Here is a 22,354-nt window from a genome sequence, read left to right as displayed (position 1 = left end):
AAGCATGATATTACAGTTTTTCAGTATAGGATGACATAGTAAGTATTGAAAAAGTTCTTGCTATCAATTTTTATCTTTGGAGATAGTGGCTTATGAACCAGAAGTCAGGAGATTATCTCTTAGATTTTAAGACTACTTCTGAAGCCAAATAAGCATGCTGAAAATGAAAGGGACACAACTGTCATCAGGCTTCAGGGGCCAAGGAGTCACACTTCTTTCCACTGTGTGACTGAAAGACAAGCTATCTCACTGTGCAGCAGAAGTCCGTCCATCACTGTGGGCAAGCATGTCACAGCCCCATCCCCATTTAAGGGCTGTGGACCAAGGAGCAGGAAATGATTATTGGATTTTCAACTTTTCAGATGTATCCATAAACATGCCACTTGAAATGGCTATATCAGGGGCTAGGGGTTTAGCTCAGCAGCATAAGCACCTGCCTTGCAAGCAGGCGGTCGTGAGTTCGATCCCCGGTACCGATAAAAATGAAAAAGACAAAAAAAAAAAAAAAAAAAAAGAAAAAGAAAGAAAGAAAGAAAAGAAAAGAAATGGCTATATCATATGTTGTTGACAGAAACATCAGTAACTTTTAAGAGAAATGAAGTAGTATTTATCAAAAGACAAATGTTTGTACCTTTGGTTCAGCTATTCCAACCTATTTGTAAACGTGCATTATCCATAGCAGTACTGTTTGTAATAGCAGAGGTCTGGAAACAGCCTAAATTTCAGTGGAAAAGTAACATCACACATCCACTGCAATGTGGGAAGATATGTAAACCTAGATTTCTAAGATACTGATGAGAAACTGGTGCTCCTGGTACCCTGGAAAAGGGTCAGTGCTGAGTGGCTATGGAAGACACTATATCCCATGTCCTTGCTGTACTTTCCAAAGGTCAAACATAGAGGTGTCCAGATTTTATAATAAGGAAATAAGTTTTTGAAATGGAAATAATGTTTTCCTCTGATGCTGGCAGTGAAACTAGAGCCTCAAGCATGCTCTGCATGCAGCCTCCCACTGAGCTGCATCTGCCCTTTAATGGGTTTAAGAGGCAGGAAGATTCTAGCTCAAGCTTCCCAACAGCTTCCTCCCCCTGCAACCTTCACCTCTTTATGCCTTTAAGACAAAGCAAAACAAAGCAAAATCTGAGAGATGTAACCTTCTTCTATACCCTAGAAATCATGAACCAACATACTTCCGTTTTCCCAAGCAAGTACGGAGAGGCTATGGCCTCACTGTACTTGAACCTGAAAGACGAAGGACAGGATATAGAAATTAAGAGCCTTCTGTCACACTTTTCTTTCTTGCTGTCAGGGGAAGTCTGGCTCAGGAATACATTGCTGGACAGTGGCGAGAGCACTGGACGCTGCTGCCAGTGCAGCTTGTCTGTCCAACTACATGAAGAGCATCACTGAGCCTTTTGTAGCACCAACCCCAGTCCTGTCATGTCTCCTGCCCTCTTCCTCTGGGAATCTAACTGCCTCAGATTTAACCCATAGTCTCTGGTAGACCCAACTGGAATAGTCTCCTTGTGGCCAGGAGGGGGCACTATTGAATAGTCTGCAGCGAATGCTACAGTTGGGTTTGCTTTCAACAGCAGCCACTGACCAAGAAAGCACAGCCCTTGATGGGCAACTGCTGTCTCAGCATACTCCTAAGAACAAGCCCCTGTCACTCGTAAAACTGTCCTGACTGGGTTACAAATTAGGCAGCTGCCCTACTGCTGAAGAAGTAACTAGATGACTTCCTTCAGGCAGAGCCAACCTGGGCTTTAATTTACTGTCTCTTTTGATCTATGTCCTAGATACCTATCATGGAAACAATCTGGCCTGAACACTACCCTTCAGATTCCTTCTCTTCCTTTGAGTCAAAACAATTTTTTTTTGTTTTCCAAAAGATTTCTAAAACTGATCTCATGTTTTTGTTTTTGTTTTTTTCTGGATAGGGAATTTTGTCCTAGATTCTGCAAATTCCCCTTCTGAGGCCCACAAACTTCCCTAGAGACATCTTGGTAGGAGCACACCCTCCCCTTCCCCAGCAGTTCCTGGGTTCATTCACTGTGGCGTGGGTAGGTGCAGTACTGGTTTGTGCCTTGTCCAGCGCTGGCATGAATACAGTCCACTATTTAATGCAGGACAGAAGGACACGAAAGAGAAAAGCAAGAGGTCAAATTAGACCAGCAGACCTTATAGGCTAATTTGCAACTCTGTCCAACCTAAAATATAGTAACTTCACTAACTGACACTATTGTGTCAGCTAATGTCAGCTAGAAAGAACAGCACCACTCTAGGGACTCAAACATGGAAAGATCTAGCTTTTAGCTCCAGTTTGGTCGTTAATTTTCTCTTTTATTGTAGGGCAGCCTTCACTTAGGTTTCTGTGGGGCTTTTTTTCATGTATACAGTGAAGAGATTATAAAGCAGATAATCTGCTTTTCTTATCTGAGTTACTTATACAACTATCCTAAAATTTTTATTTTATTTTTTTATTTTTTTGGTACCGGAGATTGAACTCACCACTGCACACTTGCAAGGCAGGTGCTTATGCTGCTGAGCTAAATCCCTGGCCCCATCCTAAAATTTTAATCATTTAAGTTAGTGCTGTTTTGTTTTGTTTTGTTTTGTTTCAGTACTGGAAATCAAACTCAGGACCTCGCACTTGCCAGGCTGGCACTGTGCTGCTGAGCTACATCCCCAGCCCAGTGCTTATTAATTATAAGCTTCAAAACCTGGTAACACAGCACACATTTTCCATGTCAGCAAAGGGACTGAACCCAGGCCTCGAAGACGCTCAGTGTGCAGCCCACCTCTGAACCACGCCCCAGCCCTCTGCGCCTATTTCCAGTCTATGGACACGAAGGGTGTGCGGGTGAGTCAGTAAAAGGATAGGCAGCTGACCGTCATGACTGGACCCGAGTGAGGAACTAATTCTGACGTGTCCTTAGTGTGCAGGAAGTTCTGGCCTCCAACAGGCTCCACCGTCACACGCGAACATGAACCCTGCGCTGCTGCTGGCATTCTGCAATCTGCCCTGACCATTCCACCACTTCATGTCCATGGCCTCTGCCCCTGTTTTCATTTTACCCCGCCCCCCGCAGCTTTTCTATTACTCAAGTAAGGGAGCCAAATTCAAAGGTCATGTCATGAGTCAGAAGGCGACAATCAACTCGTGCTATTGCTAAACACTTCTGCAACAGGAAGGCAGTCTCTGGAACCAGCCTCTCCTCCTGAGGAGCCTCAAACTCTAATCCACACCCCAGACACAGACAAAGGCAGCTGGGAGCCCTGGCCTGACACCACCTGGCATCATTTTTATTCACGTTTTACTACTCCTCAGCCTTAACGGCCATATCGAACATCACTAAGAAACAATCTAAAAGTCATCCCAAATATATAGTACATATATTGGAAATGTATATATACCTGTGGCTGTAACAGCCTCTAATTCTAAGTCCAGCTCCGCATTTACAGAGTAGAGAGTCTATTTATCATAGTATTTGAAAACTGAAAAAGGATTGAGAGAGAGAGAGAACTACAGAATTTACAGGAAAGAACAGTTGTCAAAGGACTTTGTATTCATTTAAAAAAAAAATGCTTGGACTGGGGATATAGATCAGCAGCATAAGTGCCTACCTGGAAGCACAAGGTCCTGAGTTCAATTCGCAGTACTGCCCCCTGCAAAATGCTCATGGGAGTTTCATTTTGGTGATCCCTAAGACCAGCTGCTCTAATGGGGAAGCATAGTCACAATACATACAATTTCTGTGGTCTAAACTATTAATGAATAAGGGCATACATGAATCATACAAATAGAGTATGGGCACTGAAAATCACAAACAAGTCTTTAAAAAAAAATCTATAGTCAGGTGTGACAGCACACACCTGTAACTCCAGCACTCAGGAGGTTTGCTGTGAGTTTGAGATCTGCCTGGGCTACACAGTGAACTCAAGGCTAGCCTGTACTACACAGCAAGACCCTGTCTCACAGGAAATAAAAAATAAATATATCTGGAAACTTAGTACCAGCAAAAACAAAATGAAGTAATAAGCATCTTTCTCGTGGGGATATTCTTGTCCTCTGTCAATATCATGGCCAATTAATGCAATCAGGGGTGACTATGGGGATAATTTGGGGGGGTATAAAAACTGTGACAGAATGATATTATTCGGATCTTCATAAAAAAACAGACAAGATCATGAGGCTATGGTGTAGCTCAGAAGGGTACAGGGCATGAAGTCCTGGATTCAGTGCCAACCACCTCAAATAAATACCTGCTAGATCATAACCAGCTGGACTAGTGCCTTACTGTTTTCACTTCACTGATCTCATAGCTGTGATGACAGCTCAGAGAATAGGTGTATGAGGAAGAGGAAAAATAACTTTCTAGAGTATAGATAGTTCCTCCTCCAAACAGAGTATCAGGTGAAACATAGCTAACCTTCACCTGCCTTCCCAAGTAAGCTGATTGATGGAAGTAGATAAAGAGCAGGCATTTGATTAATACAATGGAATGCTAAAACTACAGTAAAACAACAAAATAATGAAGTAGGTGTTTACTTACAAGGAGTTCCTCTGTTGGCTTCTTCCAGAGTTACTCTGACATAGGGCTTACTAAAGTCAACCTCGATTTCATCAGAAAAAGGAGCTGGTTCCCGTAAGCCCTTGAAAAGAAAAAGGTGAAGGAAGAGAAAGTTAAATTCAGTGGTACACACTGAAATACTTCAGCATGAAGCTTTAAAGAAAAATCAGTTATTCAGTATCTTGTGACTAAAATTTCTCTAAAATGTGATAACATGAAGCGGGGTGCCGCAGTACTCACACCAGGTAGGGTGGCTCATCGCTGTAATCCTGGTACTTGGAGGGTGAAGTGGAAGGACTGCAAGCACTGGCCCACAGGTCTCAGCTTGTCTCCAAAATAAAACCCCCCAAAAACTGGAGATACAGCTCAATGTAAAGGTTCTGCATTCAATGCCTTGTAACACACGCATGTGTGTGCACGCACACACACAAAAGTTTTCCAAAATGATAAGTTAAAGGTGCAACCTTTTTCAAAGTGGGTAAATAAACCATCTATCTATCTGTAAATTCTCTCTCTCTGTCTGTCTGTCTCTCTCTATATATATATGGGTAGATCATGGCATGAATAATAAATGGCTTAGCTAGGTGTGTGGCTCATGACTGTAATCTCAGCACTGTGGGAAGATGAAGCAGAATTCTAGCCTGGGCAATTTAGTGAGAACCTGCCTCAAATGATAAAAAAGGGCTGGGAGGTAGTTCAGTGTGAGGCCCTGGGATCAAACAAGGGGGGCACTAATAGATTAATCATAATTTCTCATTAAAAATGTGTGACCATAAAGGGAATGAGAAAAACAGAGAGGTCCCCAGCCAGGACAGCAGGATCAACTGGGAGTTTTTCACAGCTGAGATCTGTGCATGTCTAAAAGATGAGGGAAAGAAGCCCAAGTAATTAAAATGCCAGAGAAAGAAGAACAGATAATTTGGAAGCACGAGTCTGGATAAAAGGTAGGAAATGGCTCGAGAAAGGTGGGGGAGGATGCCTGTCCCAGAAACAGTTTTCTAACAGCAAGAGGCAGGAAGGAAATACAGGACTAACGCTGGATGAAAGAGGGAGGATGTAGAAACTTCCGTCTGGTGCTCTCACCTTTCACAGCACTATTTCCGGAGGAAAGGAATTTACCTTTGGCGAGGCTGGAATGAAAGTATTAAAAATAAATCTGCGAGGGCATTGCACTGATGAATGCCACTGCTGAACATCACATTCAGCACAGAAACAGCAAAGGATCTAGGCTTAGGGCCTGATGGATGGAAGGGAAAGGAGGCGGCAAAGGGAGGCCGCCATCTCCCCAGAGAAGACTTAGGAATGGCCAGCGAGTGCAGCAAAAGGGTGCTCACACCAGTTATCAGGAAAACAGTGAACAGGCATTTCCCACACACAGAGATGCTACAAAAAGATGAGCAAAACACTTGGCAAGGATATGGAGGACTTGGAAGCTTCATACACTGCCATTAGAAATGGAAGACAGTGCACAGCTGTGCAAAGCTGTTCCTCTAGATGTTTAACACAGAAATGTGTGACCTAGACACTGGACGTCGGTATATACTCAAGAAAACTGAAACTGTGTATTCTGTAGAGAGCAACTTATAAGGCTGGGTATGGTGGCTTGTGCCTATAGTCCCAGCACTCAGGAGGCTGAAGCAGGAGGATCGCAGTTGCCCTTGGGTTACATAAGTGAGTTTAAAGGCCAACTTGTACTATATAGTGAGATCCTGTCTCAAAAAAAAAAAAAAAAAAAGCAACTTATACACAAAAGTGTCCATAGCAGCATTATCCACAATAGACAAAATATAGAAATAGCTCAAATTTCTTCTGAATGAATGAATGAACAAAATGGTATGTCCATGTGTGGAAAATTATTCACCTAAGAAAAAAGAACAAAGTACTGATGCAGGCTACTACCTACACCTTTAAGACTTTAAAAAATACTACAATAGCCTATTTGTAATATTACAAATATTACAAAGCACATGACTGTAATCCCAGCTACTCAGGAGAGGTTGAGGCAAGAGGATTGCAAGTTTAAGGCCAGCCTGGAGAATTTAGTGAGACCATGTCTCAAAGTAAAAATAAACAAAATAAAAAAGGCTGGGGATGTAACTCAGTAACAGAGTACATGCCTAGCATGTATCAACCCCCAGGCTCAATCCAAGTATCACAAAACAAAACAAAACAAAACAAATCCTGCTAAACTAAAAAGCCAGACACATAGCCATGAAAGGTTACATTCCCTTTCATTTGAGACATTCAGAATGAACCCACAGAGTGGAGAAAAGTGGTTGCCTGGTGGTCAAGGAGAGTAACAGCGGAATCATGGGAATTTCTCCTGGAGATGATGAAATGTTTTAAAATTAGATAATCATTACAAGATACTGTGAGTATACAATAAACCACTGATCTGAATACTTAAGCCTAGACTACAAGGAAAGTTCAAGACCAGCCTGAATTACACAGTGAGATCTTATTAAAAAACAAAAACCTACAAAATAGTTAAAATGGTGACCATTATGTTATTATGTGAAGTTTATTTCAACTTTAAAAGCTGTTCTAAGCATCTTGTCTCCCATAACTGTTTCTGCCATCTTCCTCCTATGCCACGCATATTCCCAGCAAGGACCAAATGAGGTCATTGCTCCTGCTGGGTTTATGCTGCCTCGATTTCCTTGGGCAGAGAGAATGAAACCAAGGCTCCATAGTTACAAGAGGTTAGCAGAATCTTATCTTCCTAGGGCTGTCTCAGAGAACAGTGCCTCTGGATGCTGAGTGGCATACAAGCAGGAAATGATATATCTTTCCTGTGCGCAACTGAAACTCTTCTCCTCCTCTTTGACTTCAAGGGAATCCTACAGTATTGAAGTCAAGCCTTGCCTATCCGGTGGTGACACAGACAGGAAAGGATACAGATTTACAATTTGAAAAACTTAGATCTACCTTCCAGTTGAACAGCTGTGAAGTCGCAGCTGGCTTCTAAAGCTATTGTTTTGTCTTCTAAGAATGGAAGACAAAATCAAGCACAGTAGCCAGAACCTGTAATACCAACTATCTGGGAGGCTGAGGCAAAAAGATCACAAATTCAAGCCTAGCCTGAGCAACTTAATGAGACCCTGTCTCATAATAAAAGTTAAAAGGGGGCTAAGGAGGTAGCTAAGAGCTCCAGAACTGTAAATAATAATAATAATATATATTTTTTTTGGTACCAGAGATCAAACTCACGATCACGGTTACAAGGCAGGCACTTATGCCCCTGAGCTAAATCCCTGGCCCAATAATATTAATTTTTAAAATACAAAATATTAAAAACTAAAAAAAAAAAAAAAGAAGATAATTTCTTGCCCTACAAATTTACTGTGAGTATATAAAATATCTGCAAAGTAACTAGTACAATGTTTCACATATAGCAGGCCCTCAATAAATCTAACATAGATTTCAGCATACCAACACAATTATCTAAATTGTATTCATTCAAAATTGATGCACCTAAAAATTATAACTACCTGCGTATGGTGCTGCACAAACTATATATAATCCCAGCACTTGGAAGGCTGAGGCAGGAAAATTGCTGTAAGGTCAAGGCCAACCTGGGCTACATAGCAAGACCCTGTCTCAAAAAATAAAATCAAAACCAAAAACTAATAATGATAATGAGCATTCTTCAAATTACGAATGTTCTGAATGCAATACTACTTCCATCATAATTTTTCCTGTTTGCACATGTTAACTCTTCATTCCTAAAATCTCAGGAAAAGAAATTCTAGTATTCACACTAACAGGGCAATGGAAACAACACAAGTAAAGCGAACCTAGAACTTGACATTAACTTCCTACACTTTTTCTGTTCCCCAACGATTCTCGAATATTTTTAGCAGAAAGTTTCTAAACGCCACAAAGAGACATTTCCCTTTTACCTAGACATTCTGCACAAGCAGTAATGGGTCGTCCTCCTGTAGTCCAAATTCTTTCAGGAGAAAAGGCTATAGAGTCGAAAGGCATACTGTAACGTATGACATGAGAAAGAGGGGATGAGGTGAGCAAAAAATTCCATTTCCTGGGCGTTTTTGTTTCTGTTTCTGTTTTGTTTTTGAGACAAAGTCTTACTATGTCTTTCAGGTTGGCCTTTGGCTCAACATATAACCCAGGTGGGCCTCAAACTCAAGGCAAGCCTCCTGCTGGGATTACAGATGTGTCCCACCATGCCCAGTGCATCTGTTCCTAAAAACAAATATAGCCAGGCACATGCAGCACACCTGGAATCCCACTACTCTGGGGAGCTGAGGCAGGAGGGTCAAAGTTTGAACCCAGCTGGAGCATCTTAGCAAGATGCTGTCTCAAAAAAATAAACAGGGCTGATGAAGTGGCCACTATGATAGTTCTGAGTTCAATCCCCAGTCCTACAAAAAAAAAGCTAAACAAAAAAAAAGTAATAGTCTCCAACTTGCACCATCATTTCAATAAGTATAAACAATGAGCCAATCTATACAATGGCTATTTTGGTATCTCCATAAGGCCTTTTAAAGTGAACGTGCACTAAATTAAGCTTCTCCTCCTCCTAAACCTATTTTCCCTCTTCTGTTTTATTTCAAAGAGAAGCATTCCATATACTTCAGGCTGATACCTAGGAGTCATGCTTAATATTTCACAGGCTCTACATCCCCTTAATCACCAAGAATTGTCTAGCTTACCTTTTAAGAACCTTTACCGTTTCTATCATAGTTGAAGCCCCCATTACCTCCACCCTGGGCCATTACAACAATGAGTCTTTCTAGCTCTCACCTGTCCTGTTTAACCCAACTGCTCTGAAGCAATCAGGATGATCTTCCTAAACCATAACTCTGACCCTCACCTAGAGGACCAAGCCCGGATTCCTCAGCACAGCATACAAGGTCATTCCCCATTGCGCCCTTGCCTTCCTCCTATCACAGACCCTGATTCTGAACCCCAGCAATATGACTTGGAATCTGCAGGACACGGTACTATCTCACCCTTCTGAATATGTGCTCTATCCCTTGGGACCACTTTTTGACTTCTTACTTATCCTTCAAAGTTCAGATCAGAAATAATCTCGGTGAAGCTTGCCAAAACACTATCCCCAGCCAGACATGGTGGTGCAGGCCTGTAATCCCAGCACTCAGCAAGCAGAGGTAGGAACTACAAAATTCAAGGCCAGCTTGGCCTATATAGTGAGTTCAAAACCAGTCTGTTGCAAACTAAACAAACAAATATCCACTGCCCCACCCTCTGGCCCAAGTCAATCTCTTGCTTCTCTAAACAGCCTAAAACAGTACTTTTAATTTCATTTCATTTGGCACTTCTCATACTGCACATTATTTGTTCCTGTCTCTTTTACCTATTTGTCCATGAGCTTGAGAGCAAGGTTACTTTCTCAACTCTAATACATGTTGGAGACGCTGGGACCCACTTAGCCATAATCAGAACTGCAGACAGCTTTCTTCATAGTTCAGGCATTTTGTGACTCAGTTACACACATGATGAATATTAAGACAGGCCAAATATCTTACTTTTTTTTTTTTTTTTTGTCTTTTTCCTTTTTATCGGTACCGGGGATCGAACTCACGACTGCCTCCTTACAAGGCAGGCGCTTATGCCGCTGAACTAAACCTCCAGCCCCCAAATGTCTTACTTTGTGAAAATACTTTTTGATCTTTTTTTTTTTTGCAGTGTAGGATCAAACCTAGAGCCCTAAGCATGCTAAGTGAGTGCCCTACTATGGAACTATGTCCCCATGCCTTGGAAGCCATTTGATTGTCCTTTAAAAACATGTAATCAGTAAACTCGTTACACTTACAAGACGAATGGCATAAAGTTATTCCTTTTTTTTTCCTAATTCTTCTGTCTACTTCACCCTGATCTACCAACCTAGCTACCCGCCACTGGGTGGTCCTTTCCACTTGCATGGAAAGCACTCTTCTACAGCTACAGAGCCTGAGCTGTGGAGCTCTGCCATGGGCTCTGTCTCTTAAAGGCAAGGCCCTGCTTATCTCTGTACCCCAGCACCTCCTTCCATGCTGGCAGTGACAGGCACGCAATAAAACTTTGTTGACGCAATCGCACAGCAGATGGCAAATGGAAAAAAAAATGCAGCATCAGATATATAAAGAGATATCACTCAGCACTGAAAAGAAATGCCACAATGATGCATGCTATACCGCAGATGAACCTTGAAACCATGCTCAGTGAAAGCAGCCCACATACTGTATGGTACAATTTGTATGTCAGGTCTAGAATAAGCAAAGCCACACACAGGAAGATAGGTGGTTTCAGGAAGCTGGAGAAGGGGGGGTGGTTGGGACTGCTTAGAGGTACTCAGCTTCTGGGGTGACAGAAGTACTCTAACGTCCATCACAGCAGGGTATGGTAGCATATTTTCAAGGCCAGCCTGGGCTACATAGTGAGTTCAATGATGACCTGAACTGCACAGCAAGCTCGTCTCTAAAATAAAATTATAAAATAAAAAATAAAATCAGTTTTGGTAATAGCTGCACAAATCTGTGAAAACACTAAGATCTACTGAGTTGCTGTGTTGGAAGGGAAGATAATAAAATGGCAATTATATTTCAACAAAGCTGTTAGAAAAGGAGTAAAATATCTTGTTTACTTTTGCTATAGAGTTAAAAAGGATTCAGAGGTAGAAAGTAGAGTGTAGAGTGGAAATAACAGACAGGTTGATTTAGCCGATCCTCCTCCTCTCTAAATGCAGACCCACCTGTTGAGTGACTCGAACATTTGCTTAATAGCCAGTACATACTGGGGAGGAATGTGGCAGAGACAGTAAGCCACAGACCTGATTTTACATGAATATACGAAGCAAAGTGACTGAACCCCGAGTGCCCACCACCAGCTCTTTAACTTGATTTCTCTTAGCCACTTTTTCAGAGTCAACTGTGCCCGTTGACTGTTGGGCCATTTTCCAACCTCTCTTGCTGTGGCATGTAGGATGATGGTTCCCAAAAGATGTTTGTACCCTATTCCCAGCAATCTATGGTATGTGGCCTTTTGTGGCTAAAAAGGGCTCTGCAGAGGATTCTGCAGCAGGTGGGCTCCCAGGTGATCTGAGTGTGCCCAGAGTAATCACAAGCCACCTTGTGAGTAACAAGAGGAGGTGGGAGAGTCAACATCAGAAAATGTGCCTAGGGGCTGGGGATTTAGCTCAGCGGCATAAGCGCCTGCCTTGCAAGCAGGCAGTCGCGAGTTCGATCCCTGGTACCGATAAAAAAAGAAAAAGACAAAAAAAAAAAAAAAAAAAAAATTTAAAAAAGAAAATGTGCCTAAACAGCAGCAGCCAGAGTGGTGCAACTGCCACTGGCACCCTGAGCAGACAAGAAGACCAAGGAACCGGATTCTTCCTTAGGACTTCCAGCCCAGCCAACACCTTGATTTTAGTTCTCTGAGACACACTTCCAACTTCTGATCGCCACAACTCTAATGTGCTATTTGCTGTCATTTGTTACAGAGCAGTGGGAAACAAATACACTCATCCCTACCAATTCCACTGCTATTACACCTCAGGTGGATGCCTCCTATGAGTGCAGTACAGCTGCTTCTTTTGCTCAAGATGAAGTTTTGGTTTGGAACAACTCTTTTTATGTGTTTGAGATGGGTCTCACTCTGTAATTCAGGTTAGCCTTGAACTCACTATGTAGCCCAGGCTGGCCTCAGACTCACCACAATCCTTCCAAGTGCTGGGATTACAGGCAAGCGCCACCATGTCCAGCTGGTTTTGGTTGTTTGAGATAGAGTGCCACTACGTAGATCAGGCTGGCCTTCATCTCTTTTTTTTTTTTTTTTTTTGTCTTTTTCCTTTTTATCGGTACTGGGGATAGAATTCACAACTGCCTACTTGCAAGGCAGGCGCTTATGCCGCTGAACTAAATCCCCAGCCCCTGGCCTTCAACTCTTAACATCCTCCTGCCTCAGCCTCTTGAGTGTTGGATTACAGGTGTATCCTACCACAGCCAGTCTGATATGTTTATTAGAGGAAGCTTAAAAAGAGGTATCAAGCTGAGACAGGGGAGGCAGCCTGGAATGGGATCTTTTATCTGAGGCTTAGAAGCAGTTAGGAAATACGACAATAATATTGCAGAGATAAAGGTGCATAATGTTTTGGGAAGATCTTCTCATCTAAGATTACAGCCAGTAATAGGAGGGAGATCCGGGGATTTAGCTAGGGAGCATAAGTGCCTGCCTTGCAAGCATAGTCATGAGTTCAATCCCTGGTGCTTAAAAAAAAAAAAAAAGCAATAGAGAGGAAAATGATATGAGGAGAATAGATTGTAAGACAAAATCAAGATACAATGGGAAGATAAGAGCACTGCCTTAGACCCTATTTTTGTAGCTTCTTTGAATAAATTTAACCTTTAACTCGATCTACATGCAGCACCCAAACTTTCCTAACATTCTTTTCCCAATTCTAATGTCAAATCTGGGTGAGATTAATCTCAGCACTTAGGAGGCTACAAGTTTGAGGCCAGCCTGGACTAATTAGCAAGACTTTGTCTCAAAAAAAAAATGGGGCCGGGGATTTAGCTCAGCAGTACAAGCACCTGCCTAGCAAGCATAAGGTTGTGAGTTCAATCCCTGGTATCAAAAACACAAAAAACAACAACAACAACAACAAAAAACCATGTCAAGCTACTACACCTGGTCTGGAGTGATAATCTGGTAAAAGAGCATGGTACTTCCAAAAACTGTGAAATACCTTCCCTCTTCACACTTAGTATTCTCCCCATTATTTAAGAAGAGACACAACATCTGTTACACCTGTTTCCCTCTCCCCTGCGAGGTTAAGGGTGCATGAAGAAACCCCATCTTTCCTCACCATTGCACAGCGCTGCATTTTGGAAGGAATCCCATCTTCCTCTGTTGCCCCATTTGGTCCGAGGGCCTCTTTCCTCCTCTTCCTTGAGTTGACTCTGGCTGAACTCTGTGCATCCATCTTCTTTTAACTGGTCAGAGAGAGTGGGATTTGGAGGTGTTAATACATTCAGCAAAACATTCCATTCCACAGCTCACATTTCACCAAGATGAGCCCATGGTGTGCGGCAATAACAACGAAGTCTCCTCAGACACAGGCTGCTGCAGCAACCCTGAAATGCCTCTACAGAATGACGGTCTCCATTAATCCCAACCTCAGAACAGTTTCCTCCTAACACTGCAAGCCTCATACTGTCGATTTCACATCTTGACTGTATGTAAAAGATTAGAATAATGTGGTTGAGAAAAATAACTATCAGGCTGAGGATCTTTATCTGAAATACTTGGGACCAGAAGTGTCCAATTTCAGTCTTTTGGATTTGGAATATTTGCAGGCTTTACCAGTTGAGCATCCTTAGGAAAATTTGAAATCCAAAATGCTCTGAAATCTGAAGCTTTCTGGGGACATTAGGGATGCTCCACCTGATAGGCTTTGCCACCAGCCCTCTCAGCATTGCTGGGACACCTGGAGGTATGGCAGGTGCAAGGCAATGTGAGGGTACGACCAGAACAGAGGAGTTTTTAACCAGATGTCTACTACCAAGATCTGGTTTAACAAAAGCATGGATTTCTGAACCCTAAATACCCTCCAGATTTCAGAAGCCACTTCACCAGAGTTAGCTCTATGGAAGCAATTGGCAGACTGTACCTTGCAAATGTGTCGCCCTTCTTTTTTCAGCACCAATTTCCCCTTTCTCTTTCAGAATCTTAGCATCTCAAGCTTCTCCAGAGTGCTCAGCTTTAAAACCTCCACCCAGGATTGTTTCCCTCACCGAAAACTCATTTCTATTATCTCACTTAATAAAGAGCTTCTATCAATTAGCTGTCACAGGAAAGTTTGGACTATTTAACACTTCCAGTTTAGATGCTGGCTTGTGCTACCTCTCCAACTCCTAGATTATTTGTAATTTTTTTAAAGATAACAGATGCACACTGTTTCGTTTTTTGTTACATCACCATGCCAGGCTTAATTTCTTGACAATGATGAAATGTTAGGCATCAGCCAGAAATTGGGAATAGAGAACACTCTAGGCGCAACTGTAACCTCTGCCTAAAATAATGGGCCAGTGAAGAACCCCCAAAGCAGAGTGGAAGACAAATGCTAGAGAGCGCGCTCCATGCAGGCCCACTGTCTCCAAGCACTCCTGAAGGGGACAGCTGTCTACACAAAGGCACTACGCTTCACCTTCTTTCCTCCAACTACTACAAACATGGCACAAGAATAAGATATACACGAAACCTGACCACAATGGAGACTGAAGGTGACACCCCATGAGTCATGGCCAAGTATCAGGCTGACATTTAAAACAAGAAAGCCAAGCCTAAAGTGAAATGTGTACACCACCCAGAAACTGCCTTTCACTCCAAAAAAATGTGTGTGAGCTGACAGATTTGTTATTTAGCTGGATTTAATCACTTCACAATGTAAACATATATTAACACAGTACACGCTATAAACATATAAAATAAATAAAATGCAAGTACAAGCTACTTTTTCAAGGAGCCTGTAATCAAAGCGAGGAAACCATGTGCAGAGCCCCACCCTAAAAATGTTTGATGTAAAAATACCATTTAGAATTCTAAACTCTTGGGTGAAACCATGCAGCAAATTACTTATTAATTATAAGGAGAAATTAGCTTGATAGCAGAAATCTGCTATCAAGAATTAGCTTGATAGCAGAAAAAAAATCTCTTGGCAAATGTCTTAGTCACCTTCTCATCCCTGAAACAAAATACCTGACATCTGCAACTTAAATGAAGAGGTTTCTTTTGGCTCACAACTTGGCTGGGTCCATAGCATAAGGGGATGGCAGAGGAAAAGTGCTCACCTCATGACAGCCAGGAAGCAGACAGACCAGGCAGGAGCTGGAATGCAGACAAACCCTTCCAGACCCTGCCTCTCCCCAGCAAACCAGCTATAAGCACCATAATCAATCTCCCCCTAACCCCCTTCTATGACGACATGAAGCTCTGAGGAGCCAGCTAGATATAAAGTGTAACAGCAAAATCACCAATAATTCCTCCTGATGTGAGGATATATTATTTGCCAAAAATAGGTAACTGCATCAATTTGCAAGGAAATAAGCAAACAAACCTCAATTCAAGAGGATTCTAAAAAGTACCAGTAGGCTCCAAAAACAAGTAAGTGATAAAAAACAGCGAAAGACTGAGACACTGTTCCAGGTTAAAAGAGAGTAAGGAGATGGTAACTCATGAGATACACAATTCTAGATTGGAGAAGGAATTACCATAAATGATAGTTATTAGGATAGCAGCAAAATTTAAATACGTGTATCAGATAATAAGCTGATGTCAAATTTCCTGATTTTGACAGCGACATCATTATGCAAAAGACTATCCTTGCTTAAGATGATACATAGTTAAATATCTTGAGATACAGGGTCATGACCTATATAGTTACCGTAGGTGAAAGGAGAGGAGGAGAAAGAGAGAGATAAATGAAAAACATTACACATAAAAGAAAGTAAAAGCCTGGCATGGCAGCACACATCTGTAATCGCAGCACTCAGAAGGCTCAGACAGGAGGACTGCTCAGTCTGAGGCCAGCCAGGGTTACATAGTGAGTTAAAGGCCAACCTGCATATGAGAGAATGAGAGAGAGAGAGAGAGAGAGAGAGAGAAGCAAATATATCTCAGTATCATTAGCAGAGCTGTAGCTCAGCACTGGAAAAGAAAGAAAAAAGTAAATATGGCAAAATGTTATCAATGTATGAATCCTGGAGGAGCAAAAGGGGATATATATTCTTGCAGTTTTCTATAGGCTTTATCTTTTTTTTCAAAATAAAAAGTTTAATTTTGAATTACTGTTATAATTTCCTACACAGACAGGCCTTCATGAGAGATTGTCTCTTGGGATCCCTAGAATCTGATTTAGTCTCCTTTTTAATTCTTTCAGTGTACATGCTGCATGTATTCCAAGAAGTAAGATTATAATAGTAAGAGTTTTAATACTGTTATTTCTTTTCTTTTTTGAGACAGGGCCTTGCTGTGTAGTTTAGGCTCACTTGAACTCACTATGTAGCCCAGGATGGCCTCAAATTGTGGTGATCCTCCTGCCTCAAGTGCTGGGATTACAGGCATATGTCACCACTCAGCAATACTATTGATTTTTTAATATTTACTACATGCTAGGCTCTGTGATATGCTTTTTATATACAATACCCTCTTAACCCCTCATGATCTGAAAAACAGTATCATTAGTCCAATTTATAAATGAAAAAATTAAGGGTCAACCAACCATCAGTGAGGTCACACACCTGGTGCTAAGAAAGAAAACCAGGCTTTAAATTCAGTCTTCTTTAATTCTAAAGTCCTTACCACTAATGTTCTGTACAGTCTCTCAGAGGTCCAAGGTTTTTAAAAAGAAACTGTCTCATTATCTTTACTGCTGCTGTCTTTATCAAGAGCATTTTCTCTACAGCATGAGGTTTTTGCAGGCCAGGCCTAACTAAACAATGGAATGAAAGGTCATGGCTCCTTTCAGGAGAAAAGGCCTTAAAGCCAATCAGAAAAAAAACAAAAAACAAAAAAACAAAAAACATGGACGTGGCTACTGAACTGATTCAGAGACTAACAATCAGGCGGCTGTACAGATCTTTCCTACTGGATGATTTTGTAAGGTTTCCTGATAAGCTTTCAACTTGAGCAATAAAGAATTCTTTTAATTGTGCTCCTCCCACTTCTACATTACAAACAGGTTATATTTAAAAGTACTTACAGTTTTCATTCACAATAGAAAAGAGTTTTAAGGGTGCTATAATCAAGGGGCAAATTTTTTTCTTTTTTCTTTTTTTTTTCCCTTTTGTACTGGGTTTTGAACCAAAAGCCTTCAAATGAGCTACATCTCTGCAGCATTTTTTTTTTTTTTTTTTTTGGTTGTTGTTGTTGTTGTTGTTGTTAAGGCAAATTGCTAAAGTGCCCAGGCTGGGTTTGACCTTGCAATCCTCCTACCTCAAGGCTCCCACACTGCTGGGATTCCAGTTGTATATTACCATACTCAGCTTGATAAATATCACGTTTTAACCAATTATTTCTATAAGCTCAAGTTGAAATCCCTCATGCTTGAGCTGGTCATGGGTGGTGCATGCCTGTAATCCTGGTACTTGGAAGGCTGAGGCAGAATGACTGCCTACACAGTAAGTCAAGGCCAGCCTGGAATACACAGCAAGACCCTGTCTCAAAAAAACCATAAAACATGGAACTGGGGATTTAGCTCTATGGCATAAGCGCCTGCCTGGCAAGCACATAGTCTTGCGTTCAATTCCTGGTCCCAAACAAACAAACATTAAAAACAAAAAACAGACTAATCCCTCACACTAAACAGAAACAACTTATACTAGGGGCCGAGGATATAGCTTTGCACCTAGCAAGTACTAGGTGATGAGTTTGATCTCCAGAAAAAAAAAAAAAAAAAAAAAAAAAACTTATACCCAAAGACATATTTATAGGAAATTCTCAGAAGTGTATATCTATAGGGGGAGAAAGAAGGCATGCAGGTTACATTTTTACCACTTTATTGAAGTATAATTGGTATGTAGTAAACTGTAGCTAAAGTGTTTTTATGATTTTTTACACATTTATAAACCTGTGAAGTCATCAACATTAAGATAATGACCATATCTACCACCCTCAATAATTCTCATGCCACTCTGACATCCATTTCTCCCTTCCCATCAACTCTAGCTGCTTTTTTATTTTACATTGAGGTAACATTTATATGACATAAACTGTGTTTTTTGAGACAGGGCTCACGTTATAGTGCAGGCTGGCCTTGAACTCACTATGTAGCCCAGGCTGGCCTCAAACTCACAGCTATCTTCCTGCTTCAGCCTCCTCAGTGCTGAGATTACAGGTACGTGCCACCACACCAGCCAAAGATATTTTAAAGTCAAGCAATAGTTGAGGCCTCTAGACCAATGACATAGTTTCTATTCCACTAAATTGAAAAAAATTACACAATATAACTGAAAACATTTAAAAATATCACAGTGGGACTTGGGACAAAGCAAAAGACTTTTATGCCTATTAAAGGCTAAAATTCAGAGAAAAATTCAAGGCAACATTATTATTGTTAACATACAAACCGCTCCAATAAATACCTAATATTCTACCTGTATTTCAGTTGAATATATGCTTTCTTCAACAAAATCTCTCCATCCTTTATATAAACACTTCTGCCTCAGTGGTGGAGGCACTGAGTGAATTTCTTAGCAATTCACTTCACTTTGAGAAATGTGAAATCTTTCATCTTACCCTGCCAGTATAGTGCAGTGATTAAGAAATTAGACCTCTGAGTGTGGTAGCTCATGCCTGTAATCCCAGCACAGAGAAAGCTGAGGCAAGAGGATTGCTGCTGAGTTTGAGTCCATCTTGGGTTACATATAAGTTCAAGGCCAGTCTGAGCTATATAGGGAGATGCTGTCTCAAACTCTCCCTCAAAAACACATGGGCCCTAAACTCAGATTACCTAAATATGAATTTCATCTCTATCACTCACTACTTGCACAAATTCTTTAATCTCTCCACATTTTACTTATGTCTTCTGTCAAATAAGATTTATCTGAGTTAATCCAAGGAAAGCCTTAGCTTGGTGCCTGGCACACAGTATGTGTTCATGAATATTAGTTACTGTTATAATTTGGTAGCAGTACCTGTGGTCATCGGCCTTATACCTTTTTAGGGAATGTTAAATCCTTCCCTATGAGTATTTTGCTGCAACAATGAAACACTTTAGACAGGCCACTTTAAAAAGCAAAAGGTTTCTTCAGGTCATAGTTCTGGAGGCTGGAAGTCCAAGATCTGGCAGCACCATGTGTTGAACATTGTGCAGAGGCATCCTAACGGTGGAAGCCATTGAGACAGGAAGCAAGTTCTCTTCCTCTTCAGAGCATGGACCAAGTCCTTCTGAGGAAGTTCCCAACATCCTCCCTCCAGGCCTCACTTCTCAGAGGTCCCATCACTCTGCCACCACACTGAAGACCAAAGCACCAACATATAAAACCTTGGGGGACATCCTCAAATCACATCCAGGTCACAGCAATCCATTGCTGACCCCCAAGGTTGTGTCCACTTCTGTCCTGGGACAATTCAATCCTAGTATGTATGAGGCGCAGTCCCATGGTGCCATAAGACCAGAGGCTAACAGACTTGGAGTTGCAAGTGCAATTTATGGGGGCACTTGTGACAGAAGCATGGTCCTGGGCAGCAGCAAAACTGGTTGGATCCCCACAATTTCAGTCAAAAAGAAGGGTGTCTTTAGGGGTTAGGGCAAAAGTGATTTCTTCCTGGTTTGCTAAAGATAATATCAGAAGGCTGGACTTGGTGGCATGCACCAAGCATTCAGAAGGCTGAGGCAGGAGGATCACCATGAGTTCCAGGCTATCCTGAGCTGCTACATAGTGAAAACTTCTCTCAAAGAAAACAAATGATCATCATTCATGAGGTGCATGCCTGGGGCCAGGGTCCAACCGTAAACCCCCACATGTGACTCAAATGGTTTTATGTATTTATGGTTTGCTGGGAAATTATGTGGGAAAAACTGGTTATGGTTGCTCAGCGGTGATTGTAAGCCTGTAGAGGGCAGCAGACACATCAAACTGCACGCACATCTCATAATGCATAGTGCTCTTGCTCTATGCATTGGAACTGCGGGACTGTTCCAAGGCCCAAACAGTTCCAGCACCACTCCAAAGGCAAGGTCTCCCCCAAGGCTCATGGCACACCTTTCCAGTTCTGAGCCCTGGAGAAACAACTCATACTTCCAGACACAAAAGGTGGGTCAGGGAGGGGTGAGTATTCCCAACAGGCTCATAGCAAAACCGAACTCCAGAAGGGTAGACACTGAATTTTAAAGTCCAAGACTGGCATCCTGAGTATACATCAGCAAAGCTCTTTGCAGGTCTCGCGGCCACTCTGACACAGGTTCTGTGTGCTGCCTGAAGTTCTGCTGCAGGCACCACTCACTGCTGGCGGTTGCTTTTTTCTGGAGTCCCCACTGCAACTCAGCCTCCCTGGCAGTGCTAGGCACTCTCATGCAGACCTCTGCAGGCACCCCCCACCCTGTGGCCAATTTTCTCCCACCTTCCCTTCAATCTAGGTCTAAGCTTCCATGGCCCCAGCCCCCTTGCATCCCTGCACTCTGAAAGCTTGGCTTCCACACAGGAAGATATAAACTGTGCCTGGAGCCACTGGAACCACAGCTGCAGCCACGAAGTGCTCCAGGTGCAGGCAGGGAAGTTCATTCCAAGGCCCCTACTGAGCACCTGCGCTGTGAAGTCTCCATGCCTGTCCAGGAGGAGCAGTGTCACACTGCTGAGATGCCTTCAGGCCTTTTCCATCTGTGAGCCTGTGTCAGGCTCCTTAGCGAGCAGCTTCTCAGCACCCTTGCATGCTCTACTCTGCTCCCTTCCTGGCCAGCCTGCACACATTCCCCAGATCTCCGCATTCTACTTCCTTTCCTCTCAGAGAGCCTCTACAGGTCTCTGTGAAAGTGGTCAATGATACTCATGCTGCGCCCTGATGCTCTGTTGTTTTAAAATCTTTTCCACCATATAAACTAGTCGTCATTTCAATCTTCCAAGAAGTCTGAGGCCATGGGTACAACACAGCTAAGTCCTCTGCCATAGGGTTATCAGGTGTGGCCATTGGCCCAATTTCTGCTAGAATCCTCTTCTCCTCTGAGCTGTAGTTTCCTCTCTCCTCTCGTCTCCTGAGCCCCTACCACAAATGCCACAATGGGTCACTGGCCACATTCATCGTGCTAGCCTGCACCTCCAAACTCTCCCACCTGTGCTCAGGACGGCTCTAGAGCTGCCTCCTCATTTTCAGCTATAGTTTCAGAGACATTCCCAGTCCGTGGCACTAATTTCCTATATCAGTCCATTTGGTATTATTATAATGACATAGCAGGGAAAGAGCCAGAAGAGAAACCAAGCCTTCCTGTGAAGCAGGCTCTGACGCTGATGGGTAAGAGGCTCAGCCAGAAGAGAAACCACGTCTTCTCAAGAGCCAGTTGGTGTACAGGCTGAAAGATCAGAAGAGCATCCCCCCATCACCACCACCCCGCTGACTTGGAGGACTCAGGGTGAGATGGTAGCAGCTGAGCAGAAGGAACTGGCTTCATGCTTGCATTGTTTGGTTGACTCTGCAGGCCTGGGCTGTTGGTCAGGGCATCTACTTGGAGGATGGCAGTGTGTGCTGTATCAGTTGTGGGGGATTTCCTGTTTTGTCTTTGAAATCCAGTGTTTCATTCCATTTTACTGTTTTGTTTTATCCCTGTATCTGGTAATGTAACAACTATTTTGAAGACAACAATGTGCAGAACTGTCCTCTCTGTTGTGTTCTGATTTACTGTTTTATTTCATTCAATGTTAGGTTTTGATTCTGTTTTGTTTCATTTGACTTTGCTATGTCTGATGGTATGGATAACTATTGTACAGACAGCAAGATATATTATGGCCATTATTGATTTCCTATTATCCTGTTCAGAAATTCTGTACCACTTTCACTGTCTTGTTTTGATTGGCTTTCTTCTGTTTTGTTAGGTAGGAGATGGGTGGGTGTTTGTGTGTGTGTGTGTTAGTGTGTGTACAGGTGCTAGTCTTTCTTTCTTATTTTTATCTTTTTGAAACATTTCACTATGAAGTTCAGGTTGGCCTTGAACTCACTTTGTAGTCCAAGTTGGCCTCAAACTTGCAAAAATCCTCCTGCCTCAGTTTCCCAAGTGCTGGGATCACAAGGCTGTGCCACCAGTCCCAGCTTGTTTCCACCCTCTT

General features: G+C 42.3%; 1 protein-coding gene across 2 annotated transcripts in view; it reads right to left on the bottom strand.

Annotated features, from left to right (window-relative positions):
* Pcyt1a (phosphate cytidylyltransferase 1A, choline) overlaps positions 1–22,354 on the bottom strand; it is a 45,956-nt gene that overhangs the window by 11,191 nt on the left and 12,411 nt on the right. For both annotated transcript variants that reach the window (XM_003477110.5, XM_013160342.3), the window contains 2 exons: positions 13,405–13,531; positions 4,557–4,656 (listed from right to left, as the gene is read on the bottom strand). In XM_003477110.5, the coding sequence (XP_003477158.1) occupies positions 4,557–4,656; positions 13,405–13,521 (217 nt within the window). In that variant the 5' untranslated portion in view covers positions 13,522–13,531. The remainder of the gene's footprint in view (positions 1–4,556; positions 4,657–13,404; positions 13,532–22,354) is intronic.

Source organism: Cavia porcellus, unplaced genomic scaffold (assembly GCF_034190915.1).
Source record: "Cavia porcellus strain 051 isolate PalLab524CR breed Dunkin Hartley unplaced genomic scaffold, mCavPor4.1 scaffold_14, whole genome shotgun sequence".
NCBI lineage: Eukaryota > Metazoa > Chordata > Mammalia > Rodentia > Caviidae > Cavia > Cavia porcellus.
Note: the sequence above shows the minus strand (reverse complement) of the source record. Positions and strands in the feature narration are given on the sequence as shown.